This window comes from Chrysochloris asiatica, unplaced genomic scaffold, assembly GCF_000296735.1.
Source record: "Chrysochloris asiatica unplaced genomic scaffold, ChrAsi1.0 scaffold00194, whole genome shotgun sequence".
Lineage (NCBI taxonomy): Eukaryota > Metazoa > Chordata > Mammalia > Afrosoricida > Chrysochloridae > Chrysochloris > Chrysochloris asiatica.
In genome coordinates, this window is record NW_006408712.1 from 5,359,297 (window position 1) to 5,378,479 (window position 19,183).

At 33.9% G+C, this 19,183-nt stretch overlaps 1 protein-coding gene across 3 annotated transcripts in view; it reads right to left on the bottom strand.

Annotated features, from left to right (window-relative positions):
- The window catches only part of DDHD1 (DDHD domain containing 1), a 125,396-nt gene that overhangs the window by 58,123 nt on the left and 48,090 nt on the right, over window positions 1-19,183 (bottom strand). For 2 of the 3 annotated variants that reach the window (XM_006872363.1, XM_006872362.1), the window contains exons 2-4: window positions 17,505-17,678; window positions 6,797-6,925; window positions 5,561-5,708 (exon numbers count right to left, since the gene is read on the bottom strand). In XM_006872363.1, coding sequence (XP_006872425.1) covers window positions 5,561-5,708; window positions 6,797-6,925; window positions 17,505-17,678 — 451 coding nt within the window. Of the gene's footprint in view, window positions 1-5,560; window positions 5,709-6,796; window positions 6,926-16,854; window positions 16,876-17,504; window positions 17,679-19,183 lie in introns of all 3 variants that reach the window. The other variant, XM_006872364.1, reaches the window with a different exon arrangement.

Sequence of the window (19,183 nt, forward strand, 5' to 3'; positions counted from 1 at the left end):
AGAATTCTATCATGCAGAAGTTCTTCAGCATCATTTCTATCACTAAGGCCATATTTTCCAACTACTGATTCTTCCTCTTTGTTCCCAACCTTTGCATTCCAATGACCAGTAATGATCAATACATCTTGATTGCATGTTTGAGCAATTTCAGATTGAAGAAGTTGGTAGAATTTTTCTATTTCATCCTCACTGGCTTTGGTGGTTGGTACGTACATTTGAATAATAGTGGTATTAAATGGGCTTCCCTTTAGGCACATGGATATTATATCACAGACAGTGCTGTAGCTCATGACTGATCTAGATATGTTCTTTTTGACAATGAACGTAACACCATTCCTCTTCAATCTGTCATTCCTGGCATAGTAAACCATGTAGTGGCCAGATTCAAACTGGTCAATACCAATCCATTTCAGCTCACTAATGCCTAAGATATTGATGTTTATGCATTCCATTTCATTTTGACAACTTCCAATTTTCCTAGATTCATACTTCGTACATTCCATGTTCCAATTTTCAATGGATGTTTACAGCTATTTCTCTTCATTTTGAGTTGTGCCCCATCAGCAAATGAAGGTCCCACAGGCTTTTCTCTCATTGGCTTTATTACATTAGCGTCATCATGGTCAACTCTACCTTGAGGAGTCAGCTCTTCTCCAGTCGCATTTTGAGTGCCTTCCAACCTGAGGGGCTCATTTTCCGGCACTATAGCTGACAGTGTTTCTCTGCTATTCATAAAGTGTTCAGTGACTAAATATTCAGAAGTAGTTCATCACTCCTTCTTCCTAGTCTGTCAGCTCATCTGAAACCTGTCCTCCATGGGTGACCTTGCTGGTATTTCAAATGCTGGTGGCATAGCTTTCAGAATCACAGCAACTCACAAGCCACCACAGTACGACAAACTGATAGACGAGTGGTGGAAACAGATTCTAGATTACCAAAAAGAAAACCTGCTTCACCCTTATTGTGAGTCACAATATAATGATGATAGTCAGAACTTAAGACTCGAAGTCTGCTTAAAGTTGAAAATTTCTTATCTCTTGATTATCCACAACACTAAGAACTTCCTCGTTCAAAGCAAACACTGAAATTTATGGTTACAAATATATACACTTATTAAACTGTTTTCAAACATTCACTGTGGAAGAATATTTTGAAAAGTAATATGCAAGAAAACACATATTTAGGATTTCTACTTTTTTTCTCCATGAGTCCTGGTGTAGGATAAGCACTGGACTGCGAAGCACAAAGTCAATGGTTCAAAACTACCAGTTAGTCCTCAGAAATGACTTGATGGCACTTAACAAGTATTTTTCTACCCACATATTCATTTTTGATTGCTGTATAATACTTGCATATTTTGTTATATATGTTGTTTTATACAAAACTAGAAAGTACTATGTGTGAAATTGAATACATTTAGGGAAAAAGAAGTTCATTTAGTGGTTCTCACCTGTGACACATTTTTGGTTGTCACAATTAGAGGACTATATTGGAATCTAGTGAGGAGAAGCCAGGGATGCTGCTAACCATTTTGTAACACACATGACAGCTCCAACAACAAAGAATTATCCAGCCATTATTAATGGCAGAGTTGAGAAATTCTGATTTTTAGTTATAAACTCAGAAATGCTACATTTGCTTTAAAACAGTGTACTTTTCTAGAACAAACAAATAATTCTCAATTTCACTGGATTAATGCCATAATTTTGAAAAGATCATATTAAGTACATACTGATAAGGCAGTTAGGTATGTTACTGAGTCACTTGGGTATAATTAACTAGAGGAACTATATTTAAAAAGAAAAGGAAAGAAAGGAACAGATATAAGAAGACAACGAGAGAGCAAGACAGAGACAGTGATTGGTTTATGGCTACCTCCCGCAAATGTGCCTTACCACAAATAGCAAAGTGTATTTCCTAAGTTTCTAACTACATGAAACACAAAGATGAATGGGGGAATGGAGAAACGAGGAATGATTTAAAAACATTATGCTATAATTCAGACTATGGACTATTATTATGTACCTGTACTACAATGCACAAAGTTGGTAGCATAGTGGTTAACTGCTTGGCTACCAACCAATACATCAGTGGTTTGCACCCACCAGCTGCTCTGCAGAGGAAAGATGCAGGAGTCTGCTTCTAAGAAGATTTACAGTCTGGGAAACCCTATGGGACACTTCTACTCTGTCCCACAAGACCACTAGGAGTTGGAACGGACTCAATGGCAATGGGTTACAAGGTTATCAAATATTCTCTGGTTGGAGAATGCTTGCTTAATTCATATTTTGAAAAGGAAGAGGTTACTATAATAGCATCTTCAAATTCCTGTCTAGTTAAGTTTTATTAGTCATGGAAAAAAAGCCTTTATAATTCTTCTAAATTAGAAAAAAAATAAGAATCAATATTAATAATACTAGTATGTATGTATGTTGATGTTGTTGTTAAGTGATCAATAGCGACCCTGCATAGGGTTTCCAAGGAGCTGCTGGTGAGCTTGAACTGCCGACCTTGTGGTTCACACTGACTTTGCAGTCCAGCGCATTAACCCATAGCATCATACCAGGACTCCAAAATGTACGTATAAAGACAGGGAAATACAAATCATGAGCAATAACCTCCAAGATACATGTTTTTTTTAAAGAAGAAGTCATGGTTCAGAAGTATTTGTATTATGCCACCTTTTATGTTAAAGAAAAAATTTTCCCCCTAAAGAAACTCTGCAGACTTCTGGCTAGTCTAGGCAGACATATGACACAGACTCTTTACAACAAAGATATGAGAGATCAAATGAAACAGACACAGATGATAATCCTGAACCATGAACTTCAGAGAAAAGGTTAGAGAAGTAAACTGCATGTTTTCTGGGAGGAGAAGCTGAGCAGGGATGGCAAGAGAGGGAGACTGGTGGGTGAATGGCTGGCTGCTCAGATGCAGCATGACCATCTCGAACTTTAGTGAGCTGCTTTGCTAACATAAGGTGGCCTGGCCTGGCAGAGCAGACCCACAAAGGTGACAGGAAAGGTGTGCTTTCTTTTTTCCCCATGCTCCCCTGGTGACCAGCTCCTACCCTCAATTCACACTCCCCAGATCCTGCTTTCTGGGAGTTAAGAGGCACGTGGTTTGGAGACACAACAGTGTGAGGCAAGGCCAGCAACACCTCTTTGGTGCCTGGATTCAGGTGGGCTTGGCTCCAGATCTATAGAGCCTGCAGAGCCACTAGCATTAGTCTAGCAGAAACTCTTAAAACCAGACACCTTGACCACAGCTGCCCTGTGATCCTAACCAACACAGAAACAAGGACCTCCAGAAACTACTTTCAGATTGAAAGCCCTAAACATAGTTAATACCTGGACCTTCAGGAATGCCCATCAAGGGCCTGGAACTCTGTTGTCACATCCTGCGGCATCCAATTCCTGAGCGCCTTGGTTGGCATGAGCCCCACAGAGGTTTCTCCTCTTCAGGGGCCAATAGTTGCAATGTTTTTGTTGTTTTTATTAGTCTGGTCTTTCTTACTCTCTTTCCATTCCCTTGAATTTTATCCTTTCTATCTCCACCTTTGTTTTCCCTTCTTTTCTTCTGTTTCTCATTTCCCCTTTTGTTTTACCCTATGACCATTCTTCAATACTTTCCATTCTTTCTCTTTTCATCTTCCTTCTCCCTTTTTTTATGTGTGTGTGTGTGTGTGTGTTTTGTTTTTAATTTTTTCCTTGTAGTTTCTCTACGACAGCTATTTTCCTGTCCCAAATCAATCTGAAGGTACTTAAAAGCAACAACTTTTCTCTTTTTAGTCATGGCATTTTTTTCTGGTTGCTGCCTGTTTTTATTAATTTTTTTTCCTTTATTATTTTCTCTCTTTGTTGTTGACTGCTTGTTTGTATGTTCTGTTGTTTTCGTGTGTGTGTGTGTGTGTGTGTGTGGTTCTCCTCTTTCCTACAGACAGAAAACGTTAACTGTCCCCATACAGTCCAACCACAACCATACCCTTCACAATTCTAACCACTGGGCAACAGCCAATACCAGCTTCTATACCACCTGACCAAAGACAGAAATCAGCCACCACCACCTAAACCCAAACTCAACTAAGGTGCACGAATGGTGAATGGAGAGCAGAGTACACGCTTCCATTCTCTAACCACACCCACAAAAGGCAGTCAGTGAGGGCCTAAGAACATATCAACATACAAACACTAATTAAACACAAATATTACAATACCATTTGTCCCAGAGACAACAGAAAATTTTAGTTCACACCTGGGAACAAGAAAGAATGGCTCAAACAAATGGCAAAGATACAGAGCAAGAAAGTGTTTCTGAGGAAGAAAAGGTAATGGAATTACCCAATAAAGAATTCAAAATGGTATTTAGGTACCTTCTAAGGACTGACAGAAAAATCAAGGAAAGCAAGGAGACCACAGAAAAAACTTTAGAAGAATTTGGAAAACACTACAAGAACAAACAGACAAAAATAAATGTAACAATACAAAACTTGCCATCAGAAATCCAGAAAATTACTACTAAGATTTCAGAAATGGAGACTATATTGAAAGGACAAAGGAGTATATTTGAAGCAATGACAGTTTGAATTAGTAAGCTTAAAAATAAAGCTCTCAATACTAGCATGCTAGAAGAACAATCAGAAAAAAGAAGAAACCCTAAGAGTTATGTGGGACACCATGAGGAATTAACACCGACAAAGACAGGGTAAATAGGGCAAGAAGGGAACAATGATGGAAGTAAGCCTAAAAAGTGGAACAAAATTCAAAATTGTATTATAGATATGTTGTTGAGGACATAGGTCATTGCATCACACACTGTTTGACCCTTACAAGGGCTCAAAAAACACATTTATTTGAAACCTCAGAGCCTGTAAACTGTGCTTCTCACTTGCAACTGGTTTCTTCTCATCACATCATTCATCTGTAACTGATTGAAAATTTTCTTTATACTGGCTGCTAGCTCAGCGAGAAATCTGTGGAAATCTTAACATCCTAATATTCCCTTTTAACACAACCTTTTACATTTCTATAAAACACAATCACAGACAATAACATCTTAAACACTTTTTAGAATAAAACTGAGTATAAATAAATTAATGAGGTAAATAACCTGCCTGACATGTGTTGGTAAATCATCCACTGTTCAATTTCCTCTGGTAGCAATTAATTGGACAGGTTAAGCTGCTAACTGGCAATTTAAACAATTTTTAGCTTTTTCAGAGTTAGGCAACTTTGCAGTATTCTGTTTCTGTAGTTCAGAGAATAAAATACAAACTTAAAACTAAATCGTTTTCTTGTTTCAACCTTAGTTTAATATAAATTAATATACTAAGTTAAAAAATTATTTCTTATTCCCTCCTCCAAACTGTGGGGGGAAAGGGGTATGAATCAAACAACCAACAATAATAATCTAGATATAAGTGATTACTCTCAAAATATGATCCAGAAAATTGATCTATAATTTAAGAGATAATTTAGAAAAATGTAGTAGCATGAGTTACACTGTGAAGAAAAATCTGGATTCTAGGCCAGATACAAAATGTATTCATCAAAGAACTCACATGGCTGTATTTTTGATAATTCTTCCTTGGTCCATTTTCTGCCCAATGCCATGCACAACAAATACAATATGGGTGGTCTGTGATGGCTTGTCTTCTAATGTGGCTTCTTCTACATAACCTCTATGAAGTCTGGTCCCACTACTTGATGCTGTAGAAAAATTATGGTTCTAAGTTTACTATTTTATTCTGAGAAATGAGAGCATTTTCACAGCATGTTTAAAGAAAAAAAGTAAAAAGAATATTAAGAAAAATTTTACTGAAGGAAATAAAATTCTTAAATTATGTATACTGATTAGCTAACATAAAATGTTAAATTCAACATGACAGAAAGCCAGAACTTCAGGAAAAAGGAAGGAAGGATGAGCTGAATACATAAGCAAACAAATAAAAAATATTCTACATTAATAAAATACTATGAAACCAAGATAAAAAATTAATGGTAAACAGGGAAAATTTCAGTATAACATGACACAAAGTAAATTAATCAAGTATATTCAAAGGGAGCTTACTAATAAAAAATTAAAAAACCTTTCAATTAGCTAAGTGGCTTAAAGATATAACCAGATCATTTAAAAGTAAAAAAAAAAAATTACCAATAATCATATAAGATATTCAAGTACCTTTGTTATCAAAGACAGTAAAATAAAATTTTAAAAAATGTGATGGTAAAATATGTCAGATAAAATAAAAAATTATTTTGATAATGGTCTCACATCTTTCCCAGGTAACATCCTCTCTCTTCTTTCGGTGAAACTTCTTTAAAGAGTTATCTATTCTAACTGCCTCTACTTCCTCACCCTCTGCTTAAGTTTCAACCCAAGCCAATCTGGCTTCTGCCCCATCAATCCATTTAAAGCCACCAATGGACGCCAAATTCTACGGGATATTTGCAGTCTCTTTCTTGATACTATGCTTCAATTGCCATGTTTTACTGTCACATCACTATTTCACTGTATTCATGATTTTAGAAATATAAAAGGTATTTCTAAATCTCGTCAGATCATTCTAAATACGTAATTATTCATGGATGAATACAAGTCAACTCAATCACCTTAATAAAATTTTCACTTAACAGGATAGTAAATGTTAGTAAACTTAATAAACTTTAATATACTAAAAATAGCATTTGTATAGTCTATACGAAACATAGCATTCGTATAAACTATTTTGTATGTGTAAGAAAAAAGTCAAATTCCTCCAACTCTTACAAACTTATAATAATCTATAATTAATTACCTTTAGAAAACCCCAGTTTTTGAGTAACAGTTCTTGCTATTTTAGATGTTGTTGCATCACTATAAAGATAAACTTCATCAACACTGTGCCAGTCCACATGGTTTCGACTCAACTTGAAACTGTGAATAGCTGTTATGAAAAGGAAAAACTAATTTGAAGGTTTTCAAGTCAAACTTCATTTATGTGGAAACTTACACTACATAAATTTTTATTATCAGTACTGGCCAATCCAACTAAGATATTTAACCCAGTTCAATAGAAAACTATTTCACTGAAACACATAATTATGTGAGGCAATTAATGGATAGGGGCTTTTATAAATAATTAACCATGCTACAGAGAATGTCAACTGGTTAAAACAATATGGTTGTTGTTGTTACTGTTAAGTGCCACTGAGTCAGTTCAGACTTGGAGCGACCCTGAATAGGGTTTCTAAGAAAAGGCTGTTGAGTATGAACCACCGACCTTGTGGCACCAACCGATGGTTTAGTGTTCATCCTACTGTGGCACAACAGGACTGCAAAACATATGGAGCGATTGCAAGTTACCAATACTTGACTGGATGCCTGCTATGGTACTGCAGGGTAAGTGCTGGGCTGCTAACCATCAAGGTCAGGGGTTTAAACCAACCAGCTGCTCCTAGGAAACTCTATTCAGGCCAACTTAACAACAACATCATTTACATGAGTGAATTAACTACCACAATTGTGACCTGTAACACATAGTTAATATGTGCATTGCTTATTAAAGAACTCCTTCCATAATTGGTTCAATCTTTCCTTAGGTTTAAGAGGTATAAACTACTTGACAGTTCTTAGTAACTGGGGCACTGAAACTGAACTTCTTCTCTTCCACTGATTTTACCAACTATATTGAAATATCTCTGAAAATTCTGTTCAAGACAAAAAAGTTATCTTTAAACTGGGAAGATAAGAAATGAATGAAGTCTTTTTTCTAACATGATATTCAAATCAGTATGATTATTAATTTCTGTAACTGATGTTGGGGTATTCTTTCTGAACATAGCTCTTAAAAAAATTGAACTTATATACTTAGGAATACCTAAACTCTTTGTGGGCAGGGGCTGTGTTATTGTCTATCTTTACCTAGTACCAAACACAGTGCTTAGCAAAGCACAGCATTCAAAAGCAATGTTTGTGAAAGCATTGAACTGAGAAAACTGCTATCCACTAGCTCATAAATTGCTGTTGTAATCTGAACTTTTAATTTTTCTTCTCTCTGGGAGACAGGTAAGAAAAATTCCACAGACCAATCTTTAGAAAACAAGGCATCTTCAAATCACTACACCTGATTTATTTTCTTAAAATACTCTTACGGCAACTATTACTCCTCCTTCATTTTATACATAAAGATAGAAAGAGACTTCTACTAAAGTCAGTGACTGGCAGAGCCATACCAGTCAGTAATGGCACTGGGGGCACCGATTCCTGTCACACTGTCAGGGAAGGTGACACCACAAATACTGTAGGTAACATTTCTGAGCAATGCTTCGTCAGAAATTTATAAAAATATCCTGTAGTTACTTGTAACCACAAAAACATTTTTTCATAACCCAAGCTTACATGCACCAATACCTACAAAATGAAAACTCCATGTTAATTTACTTTGTGAACTGACTCAGCAGCACTCAACAATAACACCATGCTCTGGTCAGAGTTCCCATTATTACCCAGTAACAAGGACATTATGGATTACATGGTTTTGTCTGTACATGCTACCAGCACAGGCTGTTGTTTCTGTTTCTGCTGCCAATTTTATAGTAACTGATTTTGTTACATTTTCTAGTGTTTTAGCTACAAGTATTTGTGAAACTATATCAATTAATATTTTTAAGAATGTTGTTGTTGTCAAGTGTCATCAACTCGGTTCCGACTCACAGGGACCCTGTATAGGGTTTCAAAGGAGCAGCAGGTGGGTTTGAACCACCGATCTTGTAGTTCAGTTTAGCGCTTATCCTATAGTATCACACCATTTTGAGAATGTAGCAGTAATTAAAGCAAAACAAGATGAAAAACTTAAAAAAACTTCAAACAGTTTCTAATAATGTAACCAATAATGGTATATAATTATATGTAGAATGATTTTACAAAATCATTGTTAGTATTCATATATATTATATTGCAGTAATTTACAACTACATTTATCACATATATTCACTGATTAAAACTAATAATAAACATTGTATGAGCTGTTCATGGGGAGGGAGTGATGCTAACCCTAGTGACACCACTGAGCACCATCTAACTTTTCTGATAAGATGAATAAACACTATACTCTAGAAAATTAAGAAATGGGTTGAAAATAACCTTAAGCTAAATATGTAAAAAGACATGGCTTTAGTCAATATCTAAGACCACAGAGACATTTTTATCAAAACTTTTTCCCTACAAAAATACACAGACAAGTAAACCTTTTTTGGTGAAATGTACTATTTATTAGTTACATTACAAATGCCAATTTCAGAAGTGTATAAAAAATAAATTTGTATTTTACTTACCTGCCAGGGTACGTTACTAACATTGAACGTAAGACCAAGAAGCAATAAACATAACAAACATTAATAATATCTTCATTTCCCAAGAAAACAATGTATAAAACTCAGCTTTTAAAAAGTAAATGAACCTTTTGTGAACTTTTAAATCTTTATTTTTATAAAAGTTTAAAGTTATTTTACTTTATCTAATTCCACATCTGATCCAGTATACTGTTTTTATTTTAAACCGCTATTTTTATTTTCTAAACCACATTTTGGTTAAAATGGTTTTGAGCAAGCCATTTAATTGTTGATGAACTACAATTAATTCACAGAAACTACAAGACCAAGATATCAAGGCAATAAAATTTTGCACTTTCTTAAATCACCCACTACAATCTATATTGTTTAAGGTACAGCTAGCTGTCTTAGCATTGCTGGACATCCCATTACTGGACTATACACAATGTTTATATACAGTTATCATTAAGTAACACTAAGCAAAATAGCATAATGAATGCATTTTTTTAAAAACAACAACAACAGTAATTTCTATGGTTTTAAATGTAGTCTTTCAATACATTTCTCATAGCAAAATAACTGAATACTGTAATTTAGAAATATAACTACACGGACAACTGAAACTACAATTACTGTACCTTGGGAACGCTTTCTTTTAAGACCTGTCGCATCTGTACTCTCCTTATATCCTCTCCATTTGAACAAAGAAGGGAGGGAGAAGGGAGGGAGGTGGTAGACAACTAAGAGAGTAAAAACACTGAGCTTCAAAGTAAATTTTAAATGCGGTTGGCCATTTTGCCTTTTTTGTTGTAGTATTAACTTTAAAAAATGAGTAGTATTTGACAAACATTATTCTAAATGCTTTATTTACAGAATTTCTAATTAAAGATCAGTTTGCAAAACTTTAGTAATGTTTATCAAATATATGCTCTACTTTTACTGAAAGAAAAAAAGGCAAATGAGATCTAAATTTATTAGTTAAAGATAACTATGTGATTATCACATTTAATGTCACACAGAAAAAACAAATTTCTGATAGCTTATGAAATTTATAAAATCCTATCTTTAAAATAAGTTATTTATTCTCATCAAATTAGTGACTACAACACTGAAAATTTCTGCAGTATCACTTAAGAATGCAATAAATATCATTTTAAATATCAAATACAGCTTTCTTGACGCTAGAGCATAGTATACACTCCGCTGAATGCTCTTTATTACTACAGTATAATGGAGCTCTTCCCACAGAAATAAAATACATTTTTTAACAAAAAGAAAGTTCTATAGGTAACTTTATATTTATCAATGATAAAATAATGAAAAAATATGTCATTAGTGAAAATATATGCTGTGACAGCTTTTAAAATTGGAACAGACAACATAGAACCAGGCATAGATTTGGTATTTGGAATACCAACCTTAAAGTCAACATTTTACCTGTCAAATATTGCTAGTTACATATTAATTAATATTTTTAGAATTTTAAATATGGAACGATTTAAAGATCCTCTTGAAAGTGAATCTTCTATGTCAATTTCCTAATGAACCATAGTTTTATAATTTAGTTCACATTTATATTCAAATATGTTTGATTTTCACCCTTATTTCCTCATATATAAATGTGAGTCAAAGTTAAATACTGCTCAAATAGGAAAAGAGTTGAAATGTGAAGAGTTCATTCCTATTGTATAGCAGAAGATATATTAAAAGTATTTTGTATATACAAATGAATTGTATGCAAAGATTTATGTAATAAAGGAGACTGAAAATGCATACAAGGCATTTTAAAATAACTGTACCTACATGAAATCAGAAAACTATAAAAGACTACAGGCTATGACTAAAAGCTGAGTTTTTACATCATAATTATAAAATCATTTCAATACCACAGAGGTAGAAAATAACTAAAGCAACTTTCTTCACTGAAAATGTTTCTTCTTTCATGTGCCATCTGGTCAGTTACTGAGAATTAGATGTATCATTTAAATTAGAAGACATTTTTTAAACAAAAAAAATCATTAGGAAAAAGCTGCTAACATATCAAAGTAGTACAAACTGACTTGAGATTTTACTACTCAAAGTAACATAAACTAGATTTTGTAAACCTAGTAGTAAAACTAACATGAACTGATTCTGGATCATCTAAAAAAAGCACTAACAGGAAACATATGGACCATTTGATCACATTTTAAAATTATGCATACACTTTCAGAATGCTAGTCAAGTTACAAAAATGAAAGGTTTTCCTTTTTAAAGGCAAAGCATAATTTAAGAATTAAAAAAGACAAACCTCTCAATATACTAAAAACAGAGAAGCATGTTTATTTAAACATTTCCCCCAAATTAAATAGACATGGTTCTTTACCATCTTTTGATATTGAATTCTTTTCACTTGAAAGGTATTTGCTTTACTTGTTATGTATCTTATAGCAGTTAGAAAGCTTAAATTTAAGGAATTCTCAAGCCACACCAAAGAATTAGGGGTACTACCACAGCAACAGTAGAGAAAAATAAGTGCTACTATTAATCCCAACAGGGAACACTGTTCGAGGAAAACTAAGTGTCAGAAAGCATTATTTTTTCCTTTTAAGTTTTAGTTAGAAATTCTTGTATAGTATTAGCAAAATTTACACATAAATTCAAATGAACAAAAATACTAATAATTGCTAATACTTATTAGGGAGCTTGGTGAGTCTAGAGGATAAAGACTGGACTGTGAACCACAAGGTTAGCAATTTGAGCCCATCAGCCGCTTGGTGGGAGAAAGACTTACAGTCTCTGAAACCCTATCCAGGGTTGCTAGGAATTGAAATTGACTTGAAGACACTTAACAACAATGTTTATTAAAATGTTCTTTCATGTATTAAAAATTCTTACAATACTAAAATATAGTATTGCCAATAAATTTCTCTACTAATTCATCTTTTAAAGCAAGTTTCTTCAATTCTGAAAGTAGAGTATCATAAAAGGGGGGTTCTGATAACATACAAATCCTTGGAATAGAAATACCCTCAGTCACCAGGGGAAGCAGGCTTGCATAGCTCAAATCTATAAATATGAACAAAAGAAGACTCCTGCACATTTTTCTTGGAACTCAGAGAAATTAAGGTGGATAAATTCATAAAAAGTTAGAAGGTGGAAATGCTTAATCGCAGAGAGACACTTTGAAATGCTATCTTCACAGTTTAGGATACCTTTATCCAGCATTACTGATAGGAATATACACTTTACAAGCCAAATTGTTATTTATAAATCCTTAGATAATCAACCAATGCTTGGGTTGTCATATCATCTCATATTATGGTGAACAGTAAAAAATCCATTATTTTCCTTTCAACCTAGCTGATTTTATATTTATAATGTGACTTATAGATACCATATACAAGTTCCATGAAGTTAGGTCTTAAACCATGTAGCTGGAGTGCTTACTTACATTATATTTACTGCAATTATTGATCTGCTTGGATTTAAGGCCTACCATTTCTCCATTTATTTTCTCTTTATCTGCTTTTTGTTCCTCTGTCCTTCTTTCTTGTCTGTTCTTTCACAAAATTGCCCAGCACAGTACTCTTTGTAAAAGGAAACATTAAAAACTTCCTGACAAGTTAATTCTTTATCATAAATATGTGCAAAAATTTAGAAGGAAAAGGTATTTTTCCCTTCAAATTAATGAAATACTAAAGTTCTGAAGCTTGGAGATTATAAGCAAAATAATAAAAAGATTAACAGTTCTCATCTTTATATACAGTGGTGGTGGTGATGGTGGTAGCGGTAGTGGTGTGCTATGGAGTCGGTTCCGACTCATGGTGACCCCGTACAGGGTTTCAGAGACTGTAAATCTTTACGGGAGCAGAAAGACTCATCTTTCGCTTGCGGAACGACTGGTAGCTTCAAACTGCTGACCTTGAAAGTTAGCAGCCCAACTCATAAACACTATGCTACCAGAGCTCCTTTTTTTATCTTTATAGAGAGAGGGTAAGTAAAAACGTATTGCTATAGAATCATAGAAACATTCAAATAAAACTGTCAAACTGTGAAGCTATTGTCTACCCACACATCCTCTGTCTAAGCCTATCCACTTCTGAAGGTGGTGTTTTCCTCTAATCCTTCCCTGAAGAATTCTGTGCTCTTCAATCTACACTACATCAAAATGGCAGTTTTGACATTCTTGAAGGACTCAAATCATTATTCCTTTTAAATGTTGAGTTTGGGGAACAAAAAGAAGATTTGGGCTGTAGAGTGGATGGGACTAAGGAATCCCAGAGAAATTCTAATAGGATAGCCTTGCAGCCCTTGACAAATGAGCAAGTGCATGGTCATGATGGAAACAAAATCTTCAGTGCAACTTTCTTGGCCTTTTTCTCACCAGTAGAGTTTTCTTAAAACTTCTATGAGCATTCTGTATCCTTTGAGAAAGTCTATCACAATTGCCCCCTTGGGGATTCCAAAGAAGTCTCCATAACCCATGAGTTGAACTCTCTGATCTGAACTGACCCAGGAGATCCTCTCAGTAGCCACTGCTGTGATTGGACCTTGCTCTCTGGATCATGTGTTGGTAAATCCAAGACTGTTTTCCTGGTTACGAGTCATTCCATAAATCATCTTAGCTTCGGTCTTGCTTAAAAGACTAATGGAAAGACGAGCTCTTTGAGGTAGCTGATCTATGTACAGCTCTTTTGTAGTATCGTATTTTCGTTACACCTCAACATGACTGAGACAAGTGTTAATACTGAAAGAACTTGCCTGCAGCCATTCACTTACTGCAGAGACATGTTTAAACAAGTTTTGTATGGAATAAGCCTGTGCATAAATGAATTGGCACCCTAGTAGTAACACATTTTTACATATGCATTAAGTTTGAGATGTTTTCTTGATAACAACGACTTGTTAGACAGCAATAGGTGCTGTGGGCTAATGCGTCAGACTGCAAAGTTGTTTGAATTGCAAGGTCGGTAGTTCAAGCTCACCAGCTGCTCCTTGGAAACCCTATATACAGGGTCGCTATGGGTCGGAATCGACTCGACGGCACTTAAAAACAACAACAACAACTTTCAAAAGTACTGTAAAATTTTCCATAATTTTCAAAGTTGAATGTCACATCTTGACACATAAATGTATCTTTAATATTGTACAACAAACAAAATGTTAAATTTTAACTGTATATACTTCATTAAATCTGTATTTTTTATTAGTAACAACAGGCTGATGCTTTACCTATAAGCTGCAGCATTTCAATTTTTTTCTACTTCTAGTGTAACTTAATGAATAGTTTTCAAATAATACAATACAAACATGCTTTAATAATTTGATAATTTTCTGCTATTACTAGTCAAAATTTTAATATCCATAAATTTAACAAAAAACTCAATTATTATAATACCCCAGATTGATAACCTAGAACTGACACACACATAAACAAAGACATACTGAATAGATTTACGCATATAAACCATAGTCTTACATTAGACTTCTTTAAATTACTGAATTATAAAATGGGGTACTATGAGGAATATGTAAGTATTCTGCTATAGCTAACATTTAGGTAGGAAGCAAAAGTGAAAAGGATACATGAAATTCTACTTTTGTTTTTGTAATTAAAATAAAATTTCAAAGAGATGAGATCTAGAGATGAAACAGTTGATGCAAAACCTCCACAGGATGCATAAGCAAGTAGAAAAAAGTATTTTGAATACAGTATGGGAGAGATGAACAATCTACTTATATTTTTAACACTCATCCTTCCCCCCCCCACTCCTTTATACATTAATAGGAATGAACAGGGGTGACCAAATTTGGTGAAATGACATTTTTGAGGCAAAGACTTAAGGAGAATTAATAGAAAGCAAAACGGATCCAGAGTGCAGTCTTTTAAAAATAGCAATGAAATTAATCTATGATTAAAAAATAGGTTTTTGAGATTATTCTGGAATGGTAATAAGAGGTTACAAAATATTTAAGTTACTAACTAATGATCATAGCCATAAAAATTTTGCTTTACAAATAAAGTAATGTTTCTACTGCAATCTACAGGAATGATGATTTAGCTCCTAACAGCAGTTACATATGAGGGTAAATGAAAAAGCATGGCTACTAAGGTTTCAATTAATACATGTCTCTGTGATCAATAGCTTGCTGTAGGTAAGTTCTCTAAGTTATAATATTTGTCTTAGTCTTGGTTAGAATGCCTTTTAAAAAAGGTCCAATCAAAACAGTGGCATCTAAGAGGCTCTGCTTAGACAGTTAAATTCAAGGCAGAGAGGTCAATTCTAGATTTTCTTGAAGTATGTAGGGCAATTATGGAGATGTATTTGGAAGAAGTTTTAAGAAAACCAAAAACTGCATTGATGAGAAATTGCCCAGGAAAGTTGTACTGAGGAAATTTGTTCTATCACAAGAATGGAACAGCTCATTCTTTGAGGGTAGTAGCAAGGACTGTCCTACAAGAATTTCACTGGAAAAACCTATTCCCATCCACCCTATAGCCTAGGTCTTCTTTTTGTTCCCCAAACTCAAAAGAACATTTATAAGGTTGATTATTTGAGTCCCTCAAGATCAAAAGTGCCATTTTGACATGGTGTAAATTGAAAAGAACAAAATTCTTCAAGGAAGGGTTAGAGATATAGAAACATCACCTTTAGAAGTATACAGGACTAGACAGAAAATAAGCTGATAATAGCTTTACATTTTGATACTTTTGTTTAATAACTGTATAGCAATACTTTTTGACTTATTCTTGTATGACTGTTCTTTATAGATTGATATGTAAGAACTGTTAGCTTTACTTTAACAGGGGAATAGGAAAATGTTTGACTCTACAGATTAGGAAAATTGGATAATATATTTAAAATTCCTTGGGTGCCCTGAGCACTGTGGCTATGTAGGATAAACACTGGACAGCTAACCACAAGGTTGGTGTTTCCAGTCCACCACTTGCTCAGTAGGAGAAAGATGAGGTTTTCTGCTCCCGTGAGGATTTATAGTTTCGGAAACCCTATACATGGTCATTATGAGTGGGAACTGACTTGACAACACTTAACAACAACAGAGTCTGGTATCTATCACATAATTGTTGTTGTTGTTAAGTGACATCGAGTTGATTCTGACTCAGAGTGACCCTGTATAGGATTTCCAAGGAGAGGCTGGTGGGTTTGAACTACCAATCTTGGACATTTAACAACAGTTGTCTGACATGTAACGGACAGCTATTATTCTATAAATTTGCTAAATCTGACTGTCAACTTACACAGAAATTATAGCTTTCCTCAGTTATAGAAATTTTCAATCAATCAGACATGAAAGATACTTTGATTTGGTATAAGTGAAACTATGTTGTTTTGATGTCTGCATTCAACTTGATCAATGTTAAGTTTTTCTGTTAAAATCTGTTTTATGAGAATAAAAAATTTGTATTTTATTTTACTAAATTCAGTAGGACTTGCTAAGAAACCTCCCAGATAAAGCCAATCATGGATGAAGAAACATTTTTAGAAAATATATTTTAAAAAATCTGTAAGTTCTAATCTATCTACACTGTAATACTCACCAGAATAGTTGATCCCACTGCCTGCAGTAAATGGAACAACAGAAGTGCTTTTAACTTTACCATACATTTTGAATTTTACATGAGCTTCAGAAAAATGGCTATCTTGGCTATTATAAAAAACATGTTTTTAACTACTGAAAAAAATACTGAAATGCTGCATAAGGAAATTTAAGGAATATATTGGCTCTATTAAGACACTGAATGGTTATCAATACAGAGACAGTTAAGATACACTTACACAGAGCTAATTGAAGGGTTTTGTTTTTTTATTTTTATTTTTTTAGTTTCAGCAAAAGAACCAACATTAAAATATTAACTACTGTTCTGATATAGTGGCAAGAGACTCTTTTGATAAGTTCAATTTGCTTTGATAACTACAGAGACTACTAAAAAAGGTCTAGTTTGAAACTACAATATAACAATTCATGCATTTATAGCATATTATGCTACTATCATGCCACTAAACATATATTATTACATAAATGAAAATAGTTCAGAAATTGTAAGTTTATAAATGTAGTTCTAAAATGTTAAAATATATTTTAATGAATTATATAAATCTTAACTCTCCTAAATTACTATATCAAACTTAGAAAACACTTTAAACTTTATCATATTACTTTGTTTAAAGAATGAATGATTAGCCTTACCCTCTTTCCCATCTATGGGTTTTGACACTTCAATATCAAAAATTTCCTGCATCTGTTGACCCCTAAAACGGTTGAGATGTTCTTGCTCAATTAAATTACTTTCTTCTTCTTCTAGAGGTTGCCAAGTGCCATCAATAAACCACTGACCACGCATTACAGGTATTTTATCTGCCTCTGAAAAAAAGAAATCAGAGGATTATACATTTTAGAATTCAAACACACATGGCCATTACTTTATATTTTGCTGCTACTCCAGCAAAAACAGACCTTCATGACTCAAGTAAATAATTTAAAAATTAAAAATACAAAATTTAGGCTAGAGTATGTAGGTTTCAAAAAGTTCATAGACAAATGGAATTAATGATAATTTTTCCATGAACTTTTTGAAGCACCCCATGAGAATTTTTTTTTAATTTAAGGTTTTTATGAGAATATTTTTAAAGCATATAATTTTACCAATATTAATTTAAAATTATACACAAAATTACTTTGGCATGATAAAAGTAAATGAGCAGTCAGCTATATAACCGAAGCCCTGAGTATCAAAAAATGGTAGGATAAGGATTTAAGGTAAGTTTCATGCAAGGGTCTAGTGATAGTTGGAATGCCTTTGAAAATATCCATATTATAAAAATAGTGTGCGTTGTGGTAATGTGTTGTGATTTTTAGAGCTACCTTAGGGATTATGAGTTTCCAGTCAATATTTAGGAACAGGTGAAACCTTTCATTACGTTGCATTTATACACCTTAGTCATTTTGGAAAAAATTGAGAAAAATTTTCTTGAAAACAACATTTCCTGGACAACCTCATTGTTACAATCCTAAGATTCTTATTGTTAAATGCCATCCAGTCTGTTTTGACTCCCTGCTTGCTTGCAGAGGGTGTTTTCTGAGGCTTTTAAATCTCTGCAGGAGCAGAAAGCCTCATCTTTTTCCCAAGAAGCAGCTGGTGGCCTTGAAACATGGACCTTGAGGTTCACAGTCCAGTGCTTATAGTTGTTATTTAATTATTTAGAATAAATAACCACAACTGCCAACTGAATGATCTCAAATAGTTTAATCTTTTAAAAAACAAATCAATGTGTAAATTGTTATGTTAAATGCCCTCAGTTGGTTATGACTCATAATGACTGGACTCACTTAACAACAATAAAGGGTTTCTGAGGAGCAGCTGGTGAGTTTGGACGACCAACCTAGCAGTTGTTATACTGCAGTGCCATACAAGGATTCCAAATGTAAATAATATAATCTTGAAATTTTTTTTTTTTTTTTGAAAGCTTTGAGTCTATATGGACTCCATGGCACCTAACAAAGAAAGTGAAAAAAGTAAAAAAAAAAAACACAAAACCCAGTAAAACAATCCAGCCTATCCAAGTTGACACATAACATTAACCATCACAGTAAGTAATCAAGAAATGTTGGCTGCCTGAATGACTTTCTCTCATTCCTTGTAGCCCAAGAGTCAGGAGTTTTTTTTTTCTTAAATTAGAAAAGGCAAAAGAAAGTTGATCCCCCTGGGATCTGTGTACTTGTAAACTACATAGATCACATAAAAGCCATTAAGTATTAATAGGAATGGGCCATTTTGAATATGATAACCACATGGTTTACTATGCAGGGAATGACAAATTGAAAAGGAATGGTGTTGCATTCATCGTCAAAAAGAACATATCCAGATC